A 26,270-nucleotide genomic window follows, 5' to 3' on the forward strand; every position below is an offset into this window, starting at 1 on the left:
GTAATTGTGTCAATTGTTTCATCCCATGAATTTAAAAAATTTTGTATATAAGGCCTGCATCCATAGGCTATTGTGCTTCATGACCTTGTGTTATCTTATATCACCTCTTAGAATTCCCTTGGGAAATTCTCATTCTAGCTTCCAAATTAGATTTCTATTAATTATAAAATAAGAATTTGCAATTTGGCAAGGATGGGGTTGCGAACAGGTGACAGGTCAGTAGGAGAGCACTAAACCCAAGGTTTCCCTGTTGTACCATATCTTGTCCCTAGAAGATGCTGCTCCCCAATCCAGCCAGTTTGGGGTCCACACTTATTTATGATTTCGATGTATCCAGTGTAGGTTATCAGCTTGACTCTTAGAGATTGTAGCCTGTAGGATAGGTTCGTCAATTTCTGTCTCTACTGTAGGATTCTATCCGCCTACCAAATTAGTCCACAAGAATGTCTTCAAGATAAATGCAGCAGTCATTATGAAAGTCCCTGGATCCCTTTGGCAGCCAGTGGCTTACAAATTCAAGGGATAACTGTTGACGAGATAACCTGATTTCTCATTAGTAGTGCATGTGCTTTAAACCAGCTTTTTAATGTCTGTGGTTTTGCCAAGTAGTGGCATTCAGGGAGTATTGATATGAAGCCTAAGCCAAAGATCACCAGTCTGAAGGCACAAAAATAGAAATAATGGGATTTTTTTTTTTTTAGAATTTTGCTTTGGAGAGGCAGATGGTCTCATTTCTGTGTATTTTAAACTATCTTCAATTTCCTTGAGAGGCAAACCACTCACTCATTGGTTCTATAGAGTCAAACGTGACCTGCACATGGATAATTGAAATATATCCCTGTCATGTAAGTAGATATCTGCCTATATATGTGGATCTTTTATTTATTTGTTTTTGGTGAAGGAGAGGGTAATTCAGACAGAAAAGACAGCAACTTTCACATGCTTTTATTTGCCTAAAGTGCCCAGGAGATATTTATTGGTAACAACATATATGGCTGTATTTAACTAGACGTGGTGCCTGTTCTATGATAAAACCAACTTCACTGGAGATGGAAATCCTGTGACTGAAACTGACAAATTTCAAATGTGAGGACTAAACCAAAGAACAGAGTACCTACCTGATCTGATATAGGTTTGAATGTGTTCAATATCTAGTGAAGATAGAGGTGTAGAAATCCATCGTCTTCATTTCCAGACAGGGAAGGCTCCCTGGAAGAAGAAGGCTTCCATAATTCTCTTAATTTTGTAGCTGTGCTGAACTCACTTGGCCAAGTAGGCTTCCAGTATTTGTGGTCTATTCAGACCATTTATTTTTATTTTTACTTCTGGCCACATCTGCCAAGCACAGGCAGAAAGCTGAAGATATATGTGGATTTTATGTAGATGTGAAAAATCCCGCTGGGCCTGGCAGGAGTTCTTTCTCAGTCTGTCTGGCAAGACTTTTCTAGCTGAGTAGTCAGGGTGTGGTTTTTCCAATGTAGCAAATCTGCCCGTTTCTGTCTTAATTCTTATTCAAAGAGGCAGGTTCTTCTAAAAATCACATATGTAAGAAATAATAATCATTTGGATACACTAGCTCAAGGTGCAGGATTAGGCAGTGTGGGATGTCGGCCTGCCTATCCCCTCTCTGGAAGGCATTGCAAGAGCTCCTTAGGCAATGTAATAGTACGCATGTGTGATATGCCCTAATCCAGCATGAGGCGGGGGTCTGGAAAAGCTTTGCCTTAAACTAGGCATGTCTAATAGGGTTTAACGCAACCTGTGAATTTGCCCCTGCACAAGGTCAGCTTGTAGGTCAGTGGAATGCTGCACAAATTGCATTCTCCTCCAGACTGTAATTATACCTCGGAGAAAGCTGTGTGCTGCCAAGTTCAGCTGACTCCAGATAGGACCAAGATAAACTGAGAGCTTGCTGACGTTTCTCAAAACCTGATTTTTAAAGATGTGGTAGAAAGCATCTCTTGTTTAAAAAAATAACAAATGACAGTCATAAAGTTTATGAAGGAGCTTTGTGTAGAGGATGATGAGACTAGCTATTATCTGCCTTCCCTGAGCACAGGAAAAGATTATTTGAAATGGAAGCATGAGGAATTTGAATCAGACATTAAGTGAAACTCCTTGGTGCCAAAAGTTACTTAATACTAGAAAATGAGCTTTATGACAAATCAAGTAATATGCACGTGAGGACAAAGAAAAATGAAAAATAGGCATTGAGAGTAGTCACAGAATAGGAATAGGATGAAAAGTTTAGGCCATTTTCACAATTAGCTGAGGTACACTGTGTTTTATTTATTTGATGATATAAGATGACTATAAATATGCGTACGTTGTATGAAGGTAACCTTAATAATCTCTAAAAGAATGAACTCTCCCTTGTAAAGTCAGGTCCATCTTTAATTTCTGAGCCTACCCAAAGGCAGAAGGTAAAGTATTGTCTACAACATTTGCAAGTTTCTTCAATGCTAATGGTAAACGATCCCAAAACCCATTTCAACTAGTGTATGCACTGAATGAGCAAACTTTTATGGTACTTATACCATCTCATAAATATTCTCTGAAGTATCTTTCTTGAACAGCATGGCATGGCCACTTTTTTCCCTAAGAATCTACATGGGGAGGAAGTCACATCAGAAACTTCAAGGGATAATTCCACCGACTGGTTCCACATAAACATGGAAAAACATTTGTTTGACATTCACATTATGAAGCTATGGATCGATAAAATCAGGAAGCCTACCAATGTCCAACAATCAAATATGGTGGCCTGGCTTCAAGGTCTTCTGCAGTCTGAAAGTCCTGGCTGCTTATTAGTTCTAATGCCTAGAAGAACCTTTACCCCATTGGTTATGCAAGATGGAAAGAGCCCCCTTCTATATGTCTAAGCAGAACATGAGCTATCATGGCATTTGGGGGCTCATGGTCTGCTGAGCTTATCATCTTTCAAATCTCCTTCATGGGGTAGTTTTCTGAGCATGAGACCTGGATTTTTGTTTCAGGAAAGGGACACTGAATATAACTTTGGGAAGTGCTCTTAGGCTACCCAGGGGAAGATTGTGTCCCAAACAGCCATCTCCTTCAAAACCCCCATTTTCAGTGAGTCCTGGCTCATATACGGGAGATTATAGAGGAAGGACAATTAGAATCTCTTTATATTCACTGATCCCTATTAGTAACTCCTTTGTATCAGACTTATTTATATGAGTTTCCCCTTTACACTAGTCTTTGAACTCCCACTGAACATATATATGTGTGTGTGTGTGTATGTGTGTGTGTGTATATATACACCCTTTGTGGTAGTATACCAACATAGGAGTTCGCATATTGTGAATTTTGTTGAATTGACTGACTACATTTCAGTATTGGTGTAAGGATGAGTCAGGGAAGTTCTAGAAATAGAAGGCTGGTCTCCTGACTTTTCTCTTAACAACTAGTTGCCAGACTTTGATGCTGATGACTTTTCATAGCTGGCCAAGAGCCTGTGGCTGCTCAGCATGCTAAAGTTAAAAGCGAGAAGGACCATTGTATTTATAGCTATAGTTCTTAGTCGTATTTCTATTTCTACTTACATTGTAACATTGTTGGGAACCTTTGGCTTGGGCCAACTTCCAAAAAGTGTTAAAATGGCACAGAATAATAACAACTAGTAGGCTTAAATAATGGGTTGGTGTTGATTAATTAAATTGTTTAATTAATAAATGTTTTGATAGAACTTTTGTATTTTAAATCCTGTGGCTATTTTTTTAAATGTGTCAGTTAAATCTCCTACTATAAAAAGGACAGACGATTAAATATCTGACAATCTCAGGAACATTACGGTTCTAAAAATGTTCCAGATAATCCTATGATCACCAGTTCACACTGTTCAGTAATGTAGATATGGAATGTGTAGATGATTAGGTTTGATTCCTTCCAAGCCTAGGATATCTTAGAGAAGCTAGTGGATGGGAGAGAATAAATATCCAATAATAGTTTATATTTTTGTCATGTGTTCTTTCTCTTCAGAGAAGAATTTTTGAAGTTCACTTTATCTAGAGGTCGCCTTACTAAGAATGCATGTAATGTAATGAAAGAAAAGCAAGGGGAATTTTCAGTTAATAGAGGGTTCTACACAAATTGATCTAGTTATTTGAAATTTTAGCACGATTCTAAAAAGTTATTTGAAAAACAATGTAATAATTATAGGTTGATAACTAGGTGATCATCTTTTTTTTTTTCAACCTTTTATCATGTTCTCAATCTTTGTTCTCCTTTCTTCTCTTTATTTTCTCCATCAGTTTTCTTTACTCCCATCTTCTTCCCTCCTTGATATTTTCTTCCTAGCTACTCTGCAATGAAGGCAAATGCCTCTGATAACAGGTGTGTATCTGGGTAAGAAGTTGTGAGATTCGATCACAAATATCAAAAGAACAACAAAAGTATTGGGTTATCAGAACAATGTATTCTTCTATTTTTGTGTCCCTTGCTTCAGTGCCCTAGCAATGAGGAGACTACACTTACTTTATAAGCCTCTTGAATGTGAAGTGTCATTCTCTCTAGAAATCCATAGGGAGCCACTAAAGGAATAAAAGTTTAGTGTATCCTGATGCTCACTGCCTCTAATTCACAACTGTCCATTTGGATTGCCTTGTGTGCAGAGCTAGCATAATACCTAGTGCATCACTGGGGGGCACAATAAAAGGTAATTCTTCTCTCTCTTCTTCCCTTAGAAAATGCCTCCTTACCACGGCAATCTCTGTGTAAATCTCTTTCTTTTTGCTATTCAGACATGTCCTTATTTAAATTTCTTTGCTGTGTACCAGCCTAATAGATCTAGTAATTGGAAAACATAGTAAAAAGGATACAAAGACAATCCACAAGAACATGTTACCAATAACCAAATGTTTAACCTTACTATTAAATCATTAGAAATGTAGAAGAGTGAAAAAACATTTTACTTATCATATTGGCCAAAAATTTTTAAACTGATCATACCCAAAAGGGTGAAGGACTAGGAAAACAGTCACTCTCCAATATTTGTCAGGAGAGTAAATTGATAGCATCTATTAGAAACAATTTGGCAATATCTATCAAAACTAAAAATGGATGTATTGTTTGAACAACTTCTGTAAATCTCTTCTATAGAAATATAAGCTCAAGTGGCTATCTGCAGGGCTGCTCTTTACAGCATTGTTAATAATAGACAAATTTTGGAGAATTTCTAAATGTCCATCAATAGAGGAATACTTAAATTATGTACCATACTTAAATTGGTCCTGTCTACACTGACATGGAAGGTATCAGTAATATATTTAGAAAAGAAAAAGAATTACACAGAACAAGGGGGAAAAGTTGCAGAACAAAGTGTATTGCTTGTCATTTTTATAAAGCTAAAATCCTACACATATGCCTATACATATGTGGCCATGCACACATGTTTAGATCTGGAAGGAGACGAACCCCCATTACTGGGGGTGGTAACTTGGCAGTGGAACTGGGAGATGAGAGAATATTTCACCTTTTACTTTTTTACATTCTTTATAGTTTGTAGTTTTCATTACAGTTAAGCATTTGTTGCTTTTGTAATTAAAAATAATGAACTCACAAAAAGAAAATAGAAAAAAATAACAAATATTTCTCTAAACTTGACAACTCTCCAAAGACCAAAGTTTATACTAGTCTTTAGTCCCAAGCTCAGTACCTGGCAAACAGGAGTCATTTAACATGTGTGTTAAACAAAGGAAACTTTGCCTGTCCCAATCTGTGTTCCTGTGACCACATTGGCCAAGAGTTGGGCAGAAGCTTCTAAAATATGACCGGAGAACCCACAGAGCACCTCTCTTTTTTCCCCTTCTTCCCTCTTGCTGACACCGTCTCCTCACATCTTGCACAGCCCAATCTTTTAACCGGTTTCAGAAAGATCGGAATATATGCTGAAGTCTTGGGTCAGCCTTTTTAATCACCTGAACTCTCACTTGGTCTGTTGATTATGTATTCTTCCATGTGCTTCCCCTTAATCATTTTACATATTGGACTTAAGGATTTTTTAAAACATATATTCTGTTCTTTTTCTTAGCCCTATCTTTACTTTATTTTCTCCTTGTCATTTGTTTGATATTGTCCCCCACTTCCTAACTTCCAAACTTATTACAAGCTATGGTATTCAAAACAGTATGGTATTACTATCAAAACAAGCATAGAGACCAATGGAAAAGAATAGAGAGCCCAAAAATAAACCCATACAATTATGGTCAAATGATCTTCAATGAGGGTGCCAAAACTACAAAACAGGGAAAGGATAGGCTCCTCCTCAATAAAACCTGCATATCCACAAGCAAAAGAATGAAATTTGACCTTTGTCTTACAGCATAAACAGAAACCAACTCAAAATGGATTAAAGACTTAAATGTAAGATCTGAGACTATGGGGCACCTAGGTGGCTCAGTAGTTGAGCATCTGCCTTTGACTCAGGTCGTGATCCCGGGGTCCTGGGATTGAGTCCCAAATCCGGCTCCCCACAGGGAGCCTGCTTCTCCCTCTGCCTGTGTCTTCCTCTCTCTCTGTGTCTCTCATGAATAAATTAATACCTTTTATTTTAAAAAATATGAAACTATAAAATTCCTAGAAGAAAATATAGGGAAGAAAGCTTCATAACATTGGTCTTAAAATTATTTCCTGGATATGACACCAAAGCACAGGCAACAAAAGCAAAATTAGGTAAGTGGGACTACATCAAACTGAAAAGCTTCTGCATAATAGAGGAAACAGCAGAGTGAAAGGACAACCTATGGAATGGGAGAAAATATTTGCAAGCCATATATCTGATGAGGCATTAATGTCCCAAAGCATATAAGGAATGCCTACAACTCAACAAAAGAGAAACCTGATTGAAAAATGGGCAAAGAATCAGGGAAATACAAATCAAAACCACAATGAGATACCACCTCACACCAGTGAGAATGGGGAAAATTAAGAAAATTAACAAGGCAGGAAACCACAAATGTTGGAGAGGATGTGGAGAAAGGGGAACCCTCTTACACTATTGGTGGGAATGTGAACTGGTGCAGCCACTCTGGAAAACTGTGTGGAGGTTCCTCAAAGAGTTAAAAATAGACCTGCCCTACGACCCAGCAATTGCACTGTTGGGGATTTACCCCAAAGATACAGATGCAGTGAAATGCATCTGTACCCCAATGTTTATAGCAGCAATGTCCACAATAGCCAAACTGTGGAAGGAGCCTCGGTGTCCATCGAAAGATGAATGGATAAAGAAGATGTGGTTTATGTATACAATGGAATATTAGCCATTAGAAATGACAAATACCCACCATTTGCTTTGACGTGGATGGAACTGGAGGGTATTATGCTGAGTGAAATAAGTCAATCGGAGAAGGACAAACATTACATGGTCTCATTCATTTGAGGAATATAAATAGTGAAAGCTTTTGCACAGCAAAGGATACAGTCAACAAAACTAAAAGACAACCTACAGAATGGGAGAAGATATTTGCAAATGACGTATCAGATAAAGGGCTAGTTTCCAAGATCTGTAAAGAACTTCTTAAACTCAACAGCAAAGAAACAAACAATCCAGTCATGAAATGGGCAAAAGACATGAACAGAAATCTCACAGAGGAAGACATAGACATGGCCAACATGCACATGAGAAAATGCTCTGCATCACTTGCCATCAGGGAAATACAAATCCAAACCACAATGAGATCCCACCTCACACCAGTGAGAAGGGGGAAAATTAACAAGGCAGGAAACCACAAATGTTGGAGAGGATGCGGAGAAAAGGGAACCCTCTTACACTGTTGGTGGGAATGTGAACTGGTGCAGCCACTCTGGAAAACTGTGTGGAGGTTCCTCAAAGAGTTAAAAACAGACCTGCCCTACGACCCAGCAATTGCACTGTTGGGGATTTACCCCAAAGATACAAATGCAATGAAACGCAGGGACACCTGCACCCCAATGTTTTCTAGCAGCAATGGGCAAACTGTGGAAGGAGCCTCGGTGTCCATCAAAAGATGAATGGATAAAAAAGATGTGGTTTATGTATACAATGGAATATTACTCAGCCATTAGAAACGACAAATACCCACCATTTGCTTCAACGTGGATGGAACTGGAGGGTATTATGCTGAGTGAAGTAAGTCAATCGGAGAAGGACAAACATTATATGTTCTCATTCATTTGGGAATATAAATAATAGTGAAAGGGAATATAAGGGAAGGGAGAAGAAATGTGTGGGAAATATCAGAAAGGGAGACAGAACGTAAAGACTCCTAACTCTGGGAAACGAACTAGGGGTGGTAGAAGGGGAGGAGGGCGGGGGGTGGGAGTGAATGGGTGACGGGCACTGGGGGTTATTCTGTATGTTGGTAAATTGAACACCAATAAAAAATAAATTAAAAAAAATAATGAAATAAAATAAAATATTTGGCAGAGTATTTGGCAAAAAATAAAAAAATAAAATAAAAAATAAGAATAAAAACAATATTTTCTGAGTTCTGTAATATTTGGGTATTTGTTACCTCTTTAGATTTGTAATTTATTATGGTTCCTTTTTTCATTCTAAATAAATCTGCATTGTATACCTAAAAAAAAAAATAGTGAAAGGAAATAAAGGGGAAAGGATAAAAAATGAGTGGGAAATATCAGAAGGGAAGACAGAACATGAGAAACTCCTAACTCTGGGAAACGAACTAACTAGGGGTGGTAGAAAGGGAGGTGGGCGGGGGGTGGGGGTGATTGGGTGACGGGCACTGAGCGGGGCACTTGATGGGATGAGCACTGGGTGTTATTCTATATGTTGGCAAATTGAACACCAATAAAAAATAAATTTATAAAAATAAATAAATAAATAAATGCAAAAAAAAAAAAAAGGAAAATGGGCAAAGGACTTAAAAATAGAGACATTTCTCCAAAGAAGACCTACAAATGGTCAAAGGTGTATGAAAAGATGTTCAACATCACTAATCAGGAAATGCAAATCGACACCACAGTGAGGTATCATCTTACATCTGTTAGAATAGCTATAATTTTTCAAAAAGGAAAAATTAAGAAAAGAACAAGTGTTCGATAATATGTGGAAAAATTGGAACTCCTGTGCATTATTGATGGGAATGTAAAATGGTACCGCTACTGTAAAAAACAGTATGGAGGTTCCTTAAAAAAAAAAATACAACTACCACATGACCCAGCAGCCTCACTTCTGGGTATTTATCCAGAAGAATTGAAAACAGAATGTCAAGGGGATAATTGCGCTCCCATGTTCACTGAAGCAGTATTCACAATAGCCAAGAAGTGGAAGTAACCTAAATGCCCATCAATAGATGAATGGACAAAGACAATGTGATTTGTGTGTGAGTGTGTGTGTGTTTGTATGTGTAAGCATATTATCCAGCCTTAAGGAAATTATATCACATGCTACAATATGAATGAACTTTGAGAAAATGATGCCAAGTGAAATCAGCCCAGTCTCAGAAGGAAAACTACTGCATGATTCCACTTATATGAGGCATCTAAAGTAGTCAAGCTCATAGAAGTAGAAGCTCATAGAAGCTCATAGAAGAAGCTCATAGAAAGTAGAAGCAGAAAACGTCTAGGGGCTGGAGGAAGAAGGAAATATGGGCAGTAGCTGTCTATAGAGTCTCCATCATTTAGTATGAAAAAATTGTTGAAACCTGCTGTACAACAATGTGTTACAGTTAATAATGCTCTACTGAACATTTAAAAATTCATTAATAGAGTAGATTTCATGTTCTTTTATTATTATCATTAAGCCTTCCAATCTAGAAGGTAGGGAGGGAAGGAAGGAGGGAAGGAAGGAAGGAAAGAAACAAGCAAACTAAGAGGTCTTAAGACATACATACATTCAGTGTCCATTGTGCTCCTACCACATTTGGGCTGTTTTTGAGAAACCTTGTATTATTCCACAATTGAAGAGAGATTACATGGAAACTTAGAGGTCTATTTTTAAAGGTCTAGTCAGAGGTAAGGAATTTGGTACAAATAGGGAGGAGAATACAATTGCTCTGACAAATGCTCCCCTTTGGGGAGGAAGCACTACATTTCATACAACTCTTAAGGTTTTAGTCCAGCTTAAGAGTAATAACACTCTTTTCAGACACTTGCCATGTCAAGCCATTAGACAAAATACGAGGATGGCTGATTGTGGTGACATCCTTTCCATAATTCAGCCTGGATGAACACTGCAGAGATATATATGCTTGTTTTTCCCAGTGACAGATAATCTTAGTCTCAATCTTTTCCCCTCTCTCTCAATTCCCTTCTGATTGTTCTCTTGCCTTCTTTTAATTAGCTATTAGAAGAACTTGCATTTAAACTTTGTCTTTCCTGTAGGTAGAATGTGTTACTACTCATGGTTTTCAGAACTGTACCTAAGTAGCTTGGTGGGTGTTTGTTTGAAGAAATTGTTGCTACCCATTTGTGATCTCATCATAAATTTGATTTCTATGCCTGTCCACGATGTCAGTGTGTATGCCATGATGAAGGGTTTGTTTTTTGTTTTTTAAGATTTTATTTATTTATTCATGAGAGACACGGAGAGAGGTAGAGACACAGGCAGAGGGAGAAGCAGGCTCCCTGTGGGGAGGCCGATGTGGGACCCAATCCTGGACTCCAGAATCATGCCCTGGGCCTAAAGGGGGCACTTAACCGCTGAGCCACCCAGGCATCCCCTGTGATGAAGGTTTAATCAGTCACTATCCTGGACATTTAAGAATGAATCTAGTCAATTCCCAAAGCCTTTCTTCTTTTGAATTTTCTTTTCAATTAGTTCAAGTGATGTTTTATTTGCCTGTTTGGTTCTTTAAAGCAATTTTAACAAAGTGATTTTTTTGGAGGTATAATTGATATACAACATTCATTTTCAATGCACAACATAATGATTCAGTATTTGTACACATTGCAAAATGACTGCCACAATAAATGTAGTTACCATCACCATACAAACAACCTACAAAACTTTTTTTCTTGTGATGAGAACTTACAGGATTTGCTCTCTTCAAAATTTTCAAATATGTACTGTAGCATTATTGACTACAGTCACCGTATTGGACATTACATTACTATGGGTTACTTATTTTATAATTCAAAGTTTATATCTCTTTACACCCTTCATCCATTTTTGTCTGCCCCCAACCTTCCTCCACTCCAGTGAATACCCTTCTGTTCTCTGTATCTGCGAATTTTGTTTTGTTTTTTTAGATTCCACATATAAGTGAATTCTATGGTATTTGTCTTTTTTCTGTCTAGCTTATTTCACTTAGCATAATACCCCCAAAGTTCATCCATGTTGTTGCATATGGCAGGATTTCATTCTTTTTTATGGAGGAGTAGTATTCCTTTGTATATATACCACATCTTCTTCACTTGCACATCCATCAATGGACACTTAGGTTGTTTCCGTATCTTGGCCATTATAAATAATGCTGCAATGAAAATGGGATGTATATATCTTTTCAAATTAGTGTATTTGTTTTCTTCAGATAAATACCTTTTAGTAGAATTGCTGGAATAAGGTAACATTGGCTTTAAATGACACATTAAACCAGATGGAATTAACAGATATACACAGAAAATTCCTTCCAAAAACAATAAAAATATATAATTTTTTCAAGTACATATGGAACATTACCAAAGCAGACCATGTTAGGCCATAAAACAAGTCTCAATAGATTTAAGAAGGTTGAAATCATGTCAAGCATTTTTTTGTGACTACAACAGTATGAAGCTAGAAATCAATTACGAGAAGAAAAGTGGAAAAAAATCACAAATAAGTGAAGATTAAACAATATGCTACTGAATAACCAGTAGGTCAGCAAAGAAATCAAGGGAGAAATAAAAGAATACCTAGAGGCAAATGAAAATAGGAATATAACATGCTAAAATCGATGAGATGCAGCAAAAGTGGTTCTAAGGGGGAAGTTCATGAAGATATAGGCCTACTGCAAGAAACAAGAAAAATCTTAAATAATCAAAATTCATACCTGAAGGAACTAGAAAAAGAACAAATGTAGCCCAAATTTAGTAGGAAGAACAAAATAACAAAGACCAGAGTAGAAATAAATGAAATAGAGATTAAAAAGACAAGATCAAGGAAATTAAGGGCTGGTTCTTTGAAAAGATAAATAAAATTGACAAATCTTTAGCTAGACTCACTGAGAAAAATAGAGGAAAGGCTCAAATAAGTAAAATTAGAAGTGAAAAAGAAGTTACAATTGATAAGACATAAATACAAAGGAATATAACAGATTACTTTGAATGACTACATGCCAATAAGTTGGACATTCTAGATAAAATGGATAAATCACTAGAAACCCAGTCTCCTATGACTGAATCATAGTAAATCTAAACAGACTGATTACTAGTAAGGAGATTAAATGAGTAATAAAAAACCTGCCAACAAACAAAAGCCAAGACCGTATGGCACCACTATGAATTCTACCGAACATTCAAAGAAGATCTAAACTGCATCCTTCTCAAACTCTTCCAAAAAACTAGAGGAAGGAATGCTTCCAAACTCATTTTACAAATCCAGCATTACCCTGATACTAAAACCAGACATGGGTACCACCAAAGAAAGAAAACCACAGCTCAATCAATATCTTTGATAAACATAGATGCAAAAATCCTTGACAAAATTTTAGCAAACCAAACTCAATGATATATCAAAAGGATCATACATCATGATCAAGTGGGATTTATTCCAGGCCTGCAAGAATAGTTCAATATCAATAAAGTGGGTAGAGAAGGAACATACCTCAACATAATAGAGGCCATATATGACAAGCCCACAGCTAACAGCATACTCAAGGCTGAATCAGGATCAGGAAAGGATGTCCTCCCTCTCTTACCGCTTTTATTCAACACAATACTGGGAAGAACTAGCCAGAGGACTTAGGCAAAGAAAAGAAATAAAATGCATCCAGATTGGAAAGGAAGAAGGAAGAAGGTTATTTGCAAATAACCTTAATTTATATATAGACTAAAGACTCTATTCCCAAAACCAGTAGAACTAATAAACGAATTCAGTAAAATTTCAAGGTATAAAATAAATATACAAAAATCTGTTGCATTTCCATATACTAGCAGTGAATAATCCCAGAAATTTAGAAAATAAACTCATTTATAATCATATTGAAAAGAATAAAGTATCTAGGAATAAATTTAAACGAGGTGACAGACCTATACACTGAAAAGTTTAAGACCCTGACAATTAAATTTAAGACAATTAAATGGAAAGGTATTCTGTGTTTATGGATTGGAAGAATGAATATTGTCAAAATGTCCATACTGCCCAAAGCAATCTATAGGTTCAGTGGAATCCCTATAAAAATTCCAATGTCATTTTTTTTCAAAGAAATAGAACAAATAATCCTAAAGTGTATATGAAACCACAAAAGACCTCAAATAGCCAAGGCAATCTTGAGAAAGCAAAACAAAACCAAAGTGACTGTCTTAGATAACTAAGCTCTCCAGACTTTACAAGGGCAAGCAAGGACTCAATCTGTCTGGATTACCTCTGTATCCTTAGAGTCCAAAGCTGTGCCAGGCACGTAAAAGATTCACAGCAGGTATTTGTTGAATGAATGAATTCATGGCTGAATACTTACATAAAACTTATGTGGTTTTTCTTAATTTTGTACTGGACTTTTAAAAATCATTTCACTTTAAAATTAGTGTTTTCAGTCTAAGAAAAAGCCAGAAATTGCATTTTTAAAGAAAATATTTGATTATATATAATCTCTTTTTCTTTTGGTTTTGCTTTCATATAAAAAAAAAAGTAAAAGACTAAGTACCTACCTTCTTATTTCTTTTAAAAACTCTTGAAATTCTTTATCCCCCAAGAATCTTTCTCTAAGACTAATGTTGAAATTATTAAACACATTGAACTAAAAAATCAGAACTCCTTTTATCTTTTTTTTAAGGATCTTATTTATTTATTCATGAGAGATATATAGAGAGAGAGGCAGAGACACAGGAGGAGGGGGAAGCAGGCTCCATGCAGGGAGCCCAATGGGGAACTCGATCCCAGAACCCCAGGATCACGCCCTGAGCCAACGGTAGATGCTCAACCACTGAGCCACCCAGGCACCCAGAATTCCTTTTATTTTGATGAAAACTTGATATTTACTATATTTTAGGTCTAACAGTTATATAAAAGTAGCCATTCTGAGCAGGGAAAGGAAAGATAAAGGACTGGCAATAACTGATTCAGGGTTGACTGATATGATAGATTGATAATTAGACAATCTTGGAACAAACTCATTATTCCTTATTGTTTAACTAGCATGTGATTCAGCTAGTTTAGTGCCAATATAAATATAGATGTTTCTTACTGGCTGTGTCTTCACTATATTTTAAATGTAAGCTTATAAATACCTAGGTGGAAGGGGAAGCATAGCAATTGAGTTTAATTTGTATTTTACCCCACAAAGTACATTAAAAAAAACTTCAGGTTTTGTGTGCATTCCCTATCGATTTTTGTAGTTGTGTCACATGAGACAAAAGATTGTTTCCAACCCCCCCCCCCCCCTTAGTGGCCACTGTGTGATGTATTAGAAGGAACTGATTTGGCTTACTAGGTTTAGAGAGACTAAAACTGTGTAGAGCTCTCTCTCCATAATTGGCAAAAAGGCATTTGGAGTTTATAAGAAGACTGTAAAGTTTTATTTTATTTTTTTTGTAAAGTTTTAATATACCTATATTATTATTATAAAAGAACAATTCTAAGCAATTTAAAATTAAGGTTTAATGTACAAAGTATTGTATTGTTTATATTAAAAATAGCACAAATATGAAGCAAGTCAACTCCCTAAGACAGGGAAGTTTTACTTAAATAATCTATGTTAAGAATATACTATATGAGTGCTCTACATATATTACCCCATGTAATTTTTAGAATAAATGTGCAAAATAAATATAGCCAGCCCTACTCCTTGATGAAGAAGTTGAACTTTTCCTACACATGAAATCACTTTTCCAAGGCCGCATCACTGGTAGACAGCTGAGTTGAGATCACACTGATCTTTTCCTTAAACCACTGGGCAGATGACACAGCCAAGAAGATTGGAGGCTCTGAAGTGACCTCAGAAGTAACAATGTGGGAATGTTATCCAATGATAAGTGGAAACATTGTATATACAATTATACATATGTTGCAGTTACAGTTTATAAGTGTTTCAATAAAAAGATTGGAATACAGTATCATAAAGATTTTAGTTCTTAGATTAGATGGAGAGAGTTTGGGCTGGTGTTTTCCCTCTCTTTTCTAAAATGTCTATAGTTGTAGGTAAGTCACTTTCAAATTAAAGTCTTGTTAAAATAGAGTGGCTGTTGCATCAGTTTAGTTCATCAAAGTATCTAAAAGTCAATATTTTTGGTATACTTCTGAAAGAGTTCATGGTCATTTGAGCTTGTGTTAATTTTATTTTTAAATTCCAGATCATCAAGTTATTGGATGGAAAACGATCTCAAACTGTGGGAATCTTGATATCTAGTTTGCATTTAGAAATGAAGGATATCCAGCAGGGTAAGTCTCCTCCATCGCTTTTTTTTCCAACTTTAAAATTTTTCAACATTTTATTGTGAAAAGTTTCAAGCATATAAATGATTAGAATGCCATAGTAAATCCCATGTACCCAATACCCAGCTACAAAACCACCAGCTCACTCTTGTTCCATCTGAAGTACCTTCCCTCCCCAGCTAGGGTGTTATAAAGCAAATCCTAGACATTTTATAATTCACCTGTTAAAATGTCAGAACACTGATAAAAAGTTAAGGATGCTTTTTCAAGCATAATTCTAGTGCAGTTGTCATGCATTTAAAAACATTTACAGTGATTTCTCAGTTCTCATCCTATATGTAGTTCTAATTTCCCCAGCTGTATACTCACTAATTCATCCATTTGTTCATTATTAGTTTGAATGTGGGTTTAAACAACTTTTGTGCGTTGTCTTTCCTGTGTATCTCTCATTTTCTTTTAATCTAGAAGTTTCTGCACCATATCTCACTTTTTTCCTTTATAATTTTTTTTCCTTTGTAATTAGTTTTTGTTTTGTTTTTGTTTTTGTTTTTGTTTTTGTTTTTTTAAACCAGGTCATTTATCCTATGAAGTTTCCCCACATTGTAGATTTTCTGATTGCATTGCCATATTTTCACTTATTATGTTTTTCTGTCCTCTGTGGTTCCTGTAAAGTGTTAGATTGATCTACAGACTTGATCCTTCAGCTCTGTGCAGTGGCATTATTGTAGCCAATGAGGCTTATCCATGGCATGATTATTGCTAATTGAAAACTACAGACTTGATCCGAGTAGGGGAAGAATGTTTCATAAATGCTGTTTCATATTATATCAAGAAATACATAATATCTATTTGTTTCTTTATGTTGTTAGTGGGCACTAAAGATCTTTGCCTAGATTCATTATTTCATTAGAAGTTTGCAAAATAGTGATACACTAACTCTATCATTTCTTCTCCATTAGCTGGAATACTTCTATGGTGAAACACTTTGCTTCTTCATCTACCTGATTATGTCATTGTTTCTTAATCCCTTCTTTTTTTTCAAGTGATGCTATTTTAACTTGGTCCTCTTTTGGCTTAATTTGAAATACAACATTTAAAAAAAAAGACATTTTACTTATATACGTTTTTCTTAGTCTCTAGAAAAAATAGACCAAACACTATTGTACCTTTTTGAAATCTGTGACTTGCATGAAAACAATACTTCCCTTTCTCAGTAATCAATTAAATGTAAATCTTTATTTGGACATGTCATCAATAATCTTTTCTGAGTGGTCATAGGATCTCCCATAGATAGTTTCAGCTGAGTTTAGTGTGGGTTTGACAGAGGAGATACTCTCAAACCACATTGCCCTTCAGGTTTACTTTGTGTTGCTTCTGGGTTGTTTTACCCAGGTACACAGCAGAAGACTTCCAGAGGTCCTGAACCAAAAGACACTTGAGGAACACACGCTACTTCTCTCAAAGGAGCTTTATTATTAAGATTTAAAATGTTTGCTTTATTGCAAACATCAAAAGTTCCACGTAAAACTAAAAATATTCTGAAGTAGATGATGGTCACAGGGTATGTAAACAAGCTATTTGTAATACTTAAGCTTAATTAAGTAGAAGCAAATGCATAAGGGGGGGATAATAAACTCAGAAAATGTTGCAGGAGGGGATTTGAATCAGGGCCACCATCAAAATGAGATGAGGATTCTTTAGCGATTATAGGGGCCGGATATTCTAGAAGAATTGAGTTTCTGGTAAATTCAAACCAGGAAACTGTGATGCCCCATCAAAGGGGAAAAATGGGAAAAAAATAAACAGATAAATCAGTAGGAAAATGTATGATCTTTTGTCAAAGACAAGCTTTTTTGAGGTAGTCTGGGTTTGGAAAGCAATTCTCCAGACCTAGTGGCAGAGTCTTATCCTAAATAACAGTACTCTTCCTAAGCTTGTTGAAAACCAAACATGCTGGGTTTCATCACCATGCTGTATGGCACCATGGAAATGAGTCTTCTTAATGGCAGCAGCACCTTAGGCTCGATTCAGTTCTTCTTAGGCATGGTGCTGTAGTGTATCAGGTTGCTATATAATGACAGACATTCCAGCCACATGGTGTTTCAGTTTCCAACTCTAGACTATAAACTTTCCCATGGAGTCTCATTGGAGTGAGTGCTCATTGTGAGTTAGATAAGAGATTAGCTTACCTGTACCTTCTCCAAGACTCTACTCTTGACAAGAACACACTTACATGAAGCAGGAGCAGACTTAGTGTCAGCATTGGAAATACCAGTTGTAGCATCACAGATCTGTAGGACTTGTGGGCACCATTTTAGTTCTTCCTCCTGTTTCAAGGACCTCCATTCCCCATCATAGAGTTGGCTCTTACATTCTAAAAAAAAAAAAAAAAAAAAAAAAATCACCTCTATTCCATGTCTTCATTTAGTAATGCATTCCAGATGAATAAAACCCGAGCTTAATTTTTCTTTAGAATCATTTGACTGACACTGGCATCTGAAGGTCACTCAGGAGCCCAAGCTGTGTCAGTTACATTTCGTTCTGAGTCTGTGTCTGGTCGTGAATGGAATGCACTTGGCCTTGTGTTGTCATCGTGATGAAAGGACTCCCTGTGCTGATGTTGGCCCAGAAAGCGTGTTTTAACATGAGAGAGGCTGCAGTGAGGTCTGATCGGGGGCCAGCCAGCTGGCAGCCAGGCAAGGTCACACAGCACATCGGCCCTGGTGAAATGACCACAGTCCAGAGACTGTTCTCCAGCCTTTGGCCATACATTTGCCTTTGTCAGTGCACAAAGACAGACACACTAACTTATATTTCCCAAACTCACAAGGAGCTGATGTATAAACCAAAAAAATGAGCATATTCACTTCAGGAAAAGATTTTTCCTCTGTCATGATGAAAATATTTATCACATCTGTTCATCGTTGAGTCCATATCACTTGTCTCTTCTCTCAGTGTATATTTGTGTATGCTTTATTTTTTTCATCCTTGCTGGGACGACAGTGTGGTCACCTTGATAATAGTTTTGGGTATGTCGGTTCATACTCATTTCCCAGAGCTGGATAATCTGCTTTTTCCTGGTTCAACTCTTAAAAGGCAACCTTGTCTTCCTCACTGGGAAAGGCGGTCACTTTTCTGTTGTCCACTAGACACTGCCTATAATGTATATTCAAGAAGTAGAATTTTGGAAGCTCTGTACATCCAGGTCTTACAGATAGCAAGCTGGTTCCTTTATGTCATGTTACAGTTTTTTTCCTAAGAATTTCTCTGATAATTAAGCCTTGTTTACAACTAATTGAGGTAATGTATCACTTATAAAGGCCACTTGTTTTTTTTTTTTTTTGAGAAATTTAATTTGATTAAAAAAATAGACTAAACCTTAGAATAGATGGAATCAGAATGTCATCTATTGCTCTCTAGTGAGTGCATTGAGACAAAACTTCCTTCCTGCCTTCCCTCCCTCAGTAAATATGGATTGAATGCTCGTTCTGTATCAGGCACCATGACCACCACCGCATGTAAGCTCCAGACTCTCTGACACTCTCAGGAGTGCACAGGATGGTGGGGGAGAGGGGGTACATAAAGCAGCCTACAAGGACAAGAGAGCTGTCTCTGAAATAACAGGAAGTAGTATCTTGACCTCTCCTGTGAAGTCTTAAAGGATGAAACAATGGTCCCCCCACACAGAGGAGTTTTTCCAGCTGAGAACAGAAGGCATGTGAGGAGGCCCTACCCCAATATATAGATCACATGTGAATGTGGGCTGTTTTCGGGGATGGGGCTGGAAGGGCCCTGAATATCATCACATGAAATTTGGACATTACCCCATGAGTAATAGGGTGAGAGAATTTATGAGTATCAGTGCTGTGACCTAAGTCTGAGTACGGAATACCTCTCAGGCTATGGAAGAATGGCCTCCAAAGGTCTTGTGTGCTCTGGCCCCAGCCGGTACCTGCTACTTTCCTTGGTGGTTTTTGTTTCCCATCTCACTGCATGCTAACCATAGCAGTCCTCTTTGATTCCTTAAGAATCAAAGTTCTTTTCTTTTTCTGTGTCTTTGAAGGCATAACACTTTTTGAAGGAGCAGCATTGCACATTCCCTCTGTTTGAAAGGCTTTTCCACCCCTCTATAGCTAGCTTCTCTTCTTTCTTAGGTTTTTAGCACATAGGATGCCTCAGAGACCCTCCCAAACTTAAGCTAAGTTAATTCTCTTATGTTCCACCCTGCATTCAATATTTCATTTGTTCTTCTACTAATGTTTTCATGTACATCCACCACCAGAATATAAGTTCCAAGAGGGAGATTGTTCAGTGATGTGTCCCTAGCACTTGCATGGGGCCTGGCACCTGGGGCAATGATCTTCAAGTATCTGTTGAATGGAAAAACAGAAATCATACTAAGTAGATAAACCTGTTAGGGATTGTGATGATTGAGATAATAAGTGGTGATGGCCAAAACTAAGGCTGTGTCTATAGAAATATAGAGGAGACCACATACAAGGGCTATTTGGAGAGAAAATTGCTCCATTTAGCCACATCAGAGGCAAGCAGTGATGGAGAGGTCATCTTATATGCACCTTGGATTTCTGGCTTCAACAAGAATGTATAGAATGGCACCAAAACATTTTACACTGGAAATACAGGAAGAAAAGCATAGGTAGAAGCAGGAAAATCAATTCTGTTTTTAGATGATGTGAGTCTGAAATGACTGGAGACATTGCAACTTACATGTTCAATGAGCATCTGAAGAGTCTAGCCCGATGCGAAGTAGATGAGGCTGTGCTGGAGATAGAACATCTCCAAAAACGTGAGCATCCCATCTGTTTCTTTCTACCCAAAATGGTGTTGGATATCATGTAGGAGAAAGCCATGTCCCTAAACAGACTAAAGTGTGAAGCACCACATGACTAAAGACAGGGCCGTGGTTGTGGGGGAAGAATGGTTTCAGGAGACTCACCATAATCCCCACAGCACTTGTGTTTGGTCCAGGAGAGATTCTGAATCAGTGATTTACTTCTTGCTGGCTTTCCATCTGCTAAACTGGATGACTTGTATTTAAAAGCATTTTGGCATCCTTGGACACAGTGACTGACTACATGATTGCAAATTAGTGTTTTCATTCCATGTTAGTGATTTCCTCTCATTCTTTTCCCAGGGGAGATGGAAAATTGCTGTTGACTGTTCTTGACATAAACCTCTGTATGCCTTGCAACAGACTAGGTGCCAGAAACCTCCTGGCATTCATTTGGAATTTCCCGTACACTCAGAATTTGTATTTATAATATTTAATCTAACATCAAAATAAAACATTTTTCAGTTTACTTCCTACCAGCCCAGAATCTTGGTTTGGGAGTTTGGTTGCATCAAAGACTTATCTTTCTGTTTGGGAGTCTCAAGTCAAAATGTGAAAAGGATGCCAGTTAGTTACGTGCCAGGAGTCTAAAACCCAGATCTGAGAATGCTCACTGGACTTTGCTCCGTTATTTCTAGAAATCTCTGTCCAGGATTATGACAGGTGTCTAAAACAGAGTACGTCTTACCAGGCATCTGAAATCCACCATGAATTGTCTAGGATTTCCCTGAGGAGCGTTCTAATTCTAGCCTGGAAGACCCTCCACTAAAGACAGGTGGTCTCCAAAATTTGTATTGTGCACCCCTGCCAGTAAAACGTTTCAGGATATGCTTCTCATGCTGTGTTCTCTGAAACATGTATGTCATGTAAGCATGTGACAGAACTAATATTCACATTGTAAAACACATGGCAAAATATGAATTGAAGTGAGATTAATATCATTTGTAAAGGTCTTGCTAATTCTGATTTTGATGGCTCTGGGTTCTCACTGGCTAAAATCTCAAGGCTCAATATGTAAACAGGGTGAAACGCATTACTAACGGCAGTGTATCTAAATCCACATTTCACATATTCCCATGATAAATTCTATTGTATGGAGGCCAGTGTCTGACAAATCTGATTCAACTGTTCTTGCTTCTTAACTCATTCCCAAGCTGGTGGAGAACTTACTGGCAGTCCAAGTGTCTGCTCTGTCATTTTCTTATTGTTGATAGATCATCTTCTGGGGTTTCTCTGCCAGAATCTTTTGAAGCCAACTTATTTCTTTTGTCTAGATTAGTTTAGTTAAAAAAAAAAAAAGATTTTAGAATTATAAAACTTCATTTAATTGCACCCCCCCCCCCAAAAAAAAATCACAGTATGTTGAAAGTAAAAGAAGGAGTGAGGATACCATGTAAGGGTTTGCCCACCAAAGTGCTTATATGCTCCTGACCTGCTGACATACTGGATAAAGGTGCCAGGATCTGCCAACCTATTAAATATTGAAAGAGCTTAATTTTTAAAAACATCTCTCTGTGAATGGAAACAATAGCTTTGATACTTCCTCCCTTCGCTTTCCCACCTTTTTTTCCTCCTCCTGCCAAGTCTTAAGACACCTGAGAGGCAGGGCTCCCACCCACCTCTTTCTAAACCGCTGTACATTCCTTGGCTCACAGAGCTCAGTCCAGAAAGTAGAGGGTGGGCAGTTCTTTGTACTTTCCCTAAGGCAACTAGCTGAGACCATCCAATCTGCCGGAATGCAATTTTGGCTTAAAAGAACCAGAACTAATGGAAGAACAGAAGCGGCTTAAGCCAAACTGTTTCTCATTCCCCTGCCCTACAGAGAAGAGAGGGGATGAAGGAGGAGAGGTTTTGTCAGTTCCCTGCCTATGCCTTTCTTTGAGGTTTGAACCATAGACAATTTTAATTGCACCTATAAAATGACACCGTGGGCACCTCGAGGCATGCCCAAACATGGGTGAGAATTGGGAGTTGGTTTGGCTTTATAAGTTTGAGCGATTGTGAGTGTTCGGAAGAGATGAAATAGGTTAAGTGTCCCCTTTGGGATTGTCATTTCTCCCACCTCCCGGCCAGCCTCGTGCTTCCATCAAAGCCCAAATTAAGGTCTGTACCAGCTAACATGCCACACGGGCAGGCATTAGGTAACACAGGGAAGACTGTAAATATAGTCCCCAGGTAGTTCTTATTCTTTATGGGTCCGGAGGCAACTTTTGTTTGTTTGCATTTCTTCATTCTTTGTGCTTTTGCCTCCCTCTTTAGTCTGTTCCGGCATGCCGTATAAAATCATACTTATTAATATCTTTTCAAGAAAGAACTTTATGTTAGTCTAGAGTTTATCTTTTTTATATTTTTATTTTCCTTTAAGACAATGCCTTTTCAGGTTCCATATTTCTATTTTTTAGAAATTCTTTTGGCAGTGCACCTGGGTGGCTCATTCGGTTGAGTGTCTGTCTTCGGCCCTTGTCATGATCCCAGAGTCCTGGGTTGAAGCCCTGCATCTGGCCCCCTGCTCAGTGGGGAGTCTGCTTTTCCCAATGCCTGCCACTCCCCCTGTACTCATGCTCCACCTCTCACTTTCTCTCTGTCCCAAATAAATGAATAAAATTAAAAAAAAAATTCTTTTTGCTTTGATTTTAACTGCAATACTGATTATTTTGAATGACTGCAAATAGTTGACAAAGATTAAAATTGAGATTGTTTTATTATGTATATTGAGATAGCATATTAGAATTAAGTATCAGTGATAGATAATGGTGAGGTTGTGGATGTGTATAATACACAACTGAAGCTTTTGTTGTATGGGCTACATATGGTTCCCACTAGGAGGCTGCTGATTAATGTAAAGAGCACGTAATGCCATTTAAAAACAAGTGTCAATAGAGGCTGTTGTGGGTAGTTGGTTTGCTGACTTTTTTGTTTTTTTAAGATGGTGAGGATTTTAGGTGGGGTGATTATTTATAGCCTAACACAACGGATAAAGAAGTGCAATCGGGCGCCTGGGTGGCTCATTTGGTTGAGCGCCTGACTCTTGGTTTCAGCTCAGGTCATGATCTCATGGGTCTTGGGATGGAGCCCCATGCATCAGGCTCTGCACTCAGCAAGGAGGCTGCTTGAGGTTTTCTCCCTGCCCCCACTCCCCACACATATCTGTGCTCTCCCTCCCCACCCCCTGAATAAATAAATAAATCTTTGAAAAAAAAGTACAATCATAGTTCATTAAATTTGATTATAGAACTGAATCACTTCTTGGCCTTTTGGCTAAGACCAAGTGTTGATTATAGAACTGAGCCTGAGAAATCAAGCTGTGTGACTTTATGCCTTAGTTTCATCATCTATAAAACTAGGGAGCGCAATAGCACCCACATCATACAATTAAATATGAAACACTTAGAACAACACAGGGAGGGCCCAATAAATGCAGCTATTAATTAAGTGTGTATCCCCAGCAAGGCCTGCCTACTATACTCACCCTCTGGTATAGTAGACAGATTACTTGAAGCTGCTTTCATAGTTGGTGCCCTTGGCACTTCATTAGGATAGACGCATAGAGCTAGGCCTTGTGCATCCCTATATCCGTCTGTCCCTAGACGAGGGACAGATGGAGTGGCGGGTAGGGACCAGTAAGGCATCTTGATGGTGGCAAAGAGACCTAGCAACAGAGCTCTCAATGGAGGCAGGTTCTCCCCTACTCCACACCTCTCTTCGCCAGGCCTCTTCCTTCTCAGCTCTCACCCAGCTTTGTCATGAATTTGGTCTTTACATGATGGCCTCCTTGTTACAAGGTGGGGAGATATTCCTGTTGTGCCTTTCCTCAGCACTCGGATTCATCACTGCCTCATTCCATGACCCACATCCTTGCCATTTTCCTTGGTAGGGATCAGGATGGGAGGTTTGTGGGACTTTTGAGGGGTTAGGTTACCTGGGAGCTCTAAAGTCCCAAAGCTGCCTTTGATATGGTACCCATCTCATTCTCTTTCCCCCACAAGTTGAATATGTATCAAGCCCTAAGAATATCAGTAACTTGGGCAAAACAGCCACGTTTTATGTTGGCCACTGGGAAGTTAACATTGTTAAGAAAATAATCTCTATTAATAGAGTCAAGTCACCCTCTTAATCTTTGCTTTCACGGGCTGAGAATAAATCTAGCTCATTTGCAAGCAGTTGTTAAATACCCACTTGGTGCAGTATGTTCAACGAGTAGTTGAAGGAGATACAAGGAGGCATCACCAGGCTGCGGAGAGGTGATTTCTCGAGTCAACAACAGCCACCATGCAGTAGGCCACTGCAGCCCCACACCTTCCACACTGGGGCAGCCAGGTTCACCCTGGCTCCTCTCACAGACCCCACAGAGTGGGCCTTTCCTGCCTCAGGCTTCCACGTGTTTCCTGCCCAGAGGTCAGTCAAAAAAGAAACAGCTCCTTTAAGTAACTGCTGGTTTTTTTTTTACCAATTAGAAGCCCCTCAGGTGGCAAGCGCAGGCATTTTTTGTCTAGTTGGCAAAGGTACGTGTGCTTGGGGACCGACCAGTGACAGGCGTTCAGGGTTAGTGGCTGGGGGCCGAGAGCATCCCCTCCTGACAAGCTGCCCCAAGCGGCGGGAACTTAGGATGGCGTGAGCCCTGCCCCTGAGCCTAAGCCCGCCGCGGGCGTGCGGTTTTATGTGCGCCTGGGAGTTGGACTCTGCGACACTGATCTGCTTTGTGTCCCCGCTGACGGTTATTATATCTTAATGGGCCCAGCACTACTCTAATGATCTGCATGTACGTAATTCTTGGAGCACAGAGCAGGCACCAGAGGACCACATAAAAATGTTTGCCTCAATTTCCCTGCAAAAAAAGGAGCCCAGAAACCAGACTTGACCAAGTAACAGATTTTTAAAGGTAAAGGAACCCAATAAAATTACCAGCTTTTCACAGCGTGTGTCTATTTCCTCTCGACATATTGTGAGGTGTAGGTGAAATAGTCTAACCAAACTGACAGTGCGAGCAGAGAACAACTAAGGGAAGAGGAAGATAAAAGTAAAAACCACCAAGCATGATTGATATTGCGGTAGCAGGGAGTTGTTGGGGTCGCCCCTTTGTGGGTTTGACACTTCACCTTTCTGACACCATCTGCAGGAGTGTCGGTATAATGAGCCCTGTACAGATGGGAACAAAAGCTACACTGGCCTGGAACGACTGCATCAGGCCTGTGAGGCACACCGTGGAAGCGTGTAGGCTGGCATTCGCTAATCGGACTTAAGATAAAGGGGATGTCCGTGTGTGTCAGAGCAAGAAAGAGTAGGTTTTTTAAAATATAAAAAGGAGGGAGCTAAGTGATCCTGGGCCACTCCAAAAGTAACTTAATCAATGACTGCTCTCTTTTTGTATTGTAACCACCAGTTACCTAATTAAATGGATTCATGCAATGCTTTTGAGTTTGACAATAAATGCCTTCGAGAACTGGTTCCCTAGTACGCCATGCCAGAGTTTGGGGAGCAGAATCACCAGGTGTTGATTCCAGCCCTATGTAGGAACTCAGACTGGTTTTGGTGACCAGGAAGCAGAATCATCTGCATGCAGAACCACCCTCCCAGGAGTCCCAGTACCTGTGCCTTTTCACTCTGTAGACTCTTGGCCAGTCACCTAACCTTGCTTGGCTACTCTGTAGAAGAGAGATAATAGAAATGATTTCCTGAAGCTCCTGGACTCAACCAGGATGTCTCTTCATAATGCTTCTTCCACCTCTGAATTTTATTTCCCTTTTTTCCTTGTGTCTTTAAGATCCTTCCATGGAAAAAGGAAAGCCTTAATGGACTACTTGGTATTGACCCCCAATTAGTCTATCTAATCCTTCCTTCTCCAGTAGTCTTCCTCTCTCCCATTCCTGCTCCTGGCCCCTGGGGTAA

General features: G+C 38.6%; 1 protein-coding gene, 1 long non-coding RNA gene and 1 pseudogene across 26 annotated transcripts in view; 2 read left to right on the forward strand and 1 right to left on the reverse strand.

The window, feature by feature from the left end:
* The window catches only part of LOC140622677 (uncharacterized), a 102,722-nt gene extending 84,574 nt beyond the window's left edge, over nucleotides 1-18,148 (reverse strand). For both annotated transcript variants that reach the window (XR_012022373.1, XR_012022372.1), the window contains exons 1-2: nucleotides 18,021-18,148; nucleotides 17,722-17,906 (exon numbers count right to left, since the gene is read on the reverse strand). This is a non-coding gene — a long non-coding RNA (uncharacterized lncRNA). The remainder of the gene's footprint in view (nucleotides 1-17,721; nucleotides 17,907-18,020) is intronic.
* FMN1 (formin 1) overlaps nucleotides 1-26,270 on the forward strand; it is a 433,864-nt gene that overhangs the window by 243,080 nt on the left and 164,514 nt on the right. For all 24 annotated transcript variants that reach the window (XR_012022366.1, XR_012022361.1, XR_012022362.1 and 21 more), the window contains one exon: nucleotides 15,451-15,538. Coding sequence is in view for 14 of the 24 variants with exons in the window: in XM_072808314.1 (XP_072664415.1) it covers nucleotides 15,451-15,538 (88 nt within the window). In the remaining 10 variants the exon portion in view is untranslated. The remainder of the gene's footprint in view (nucleotides 1-15,450; nucleotides 15,539-26,270) is intronic.
* LOC140623418 (U4 spliceosomal RNA) lies at nucleotides 16,235-16,353 on the forward strand (annotated as a pseudogene).

Source organism: Canis lupus, chromosome 32 (genome assembly GCF_048164855.1).
Source record: "Canis lupus baileyi chromosome 32, mCanLup2.hap1, whole genome shotgun sequence".
Lineage (NCBI taxonomy): Eukaryota > Metazoa > Chordata > Mammalia > Carnivora > Canidae > Canis > Canis lupus.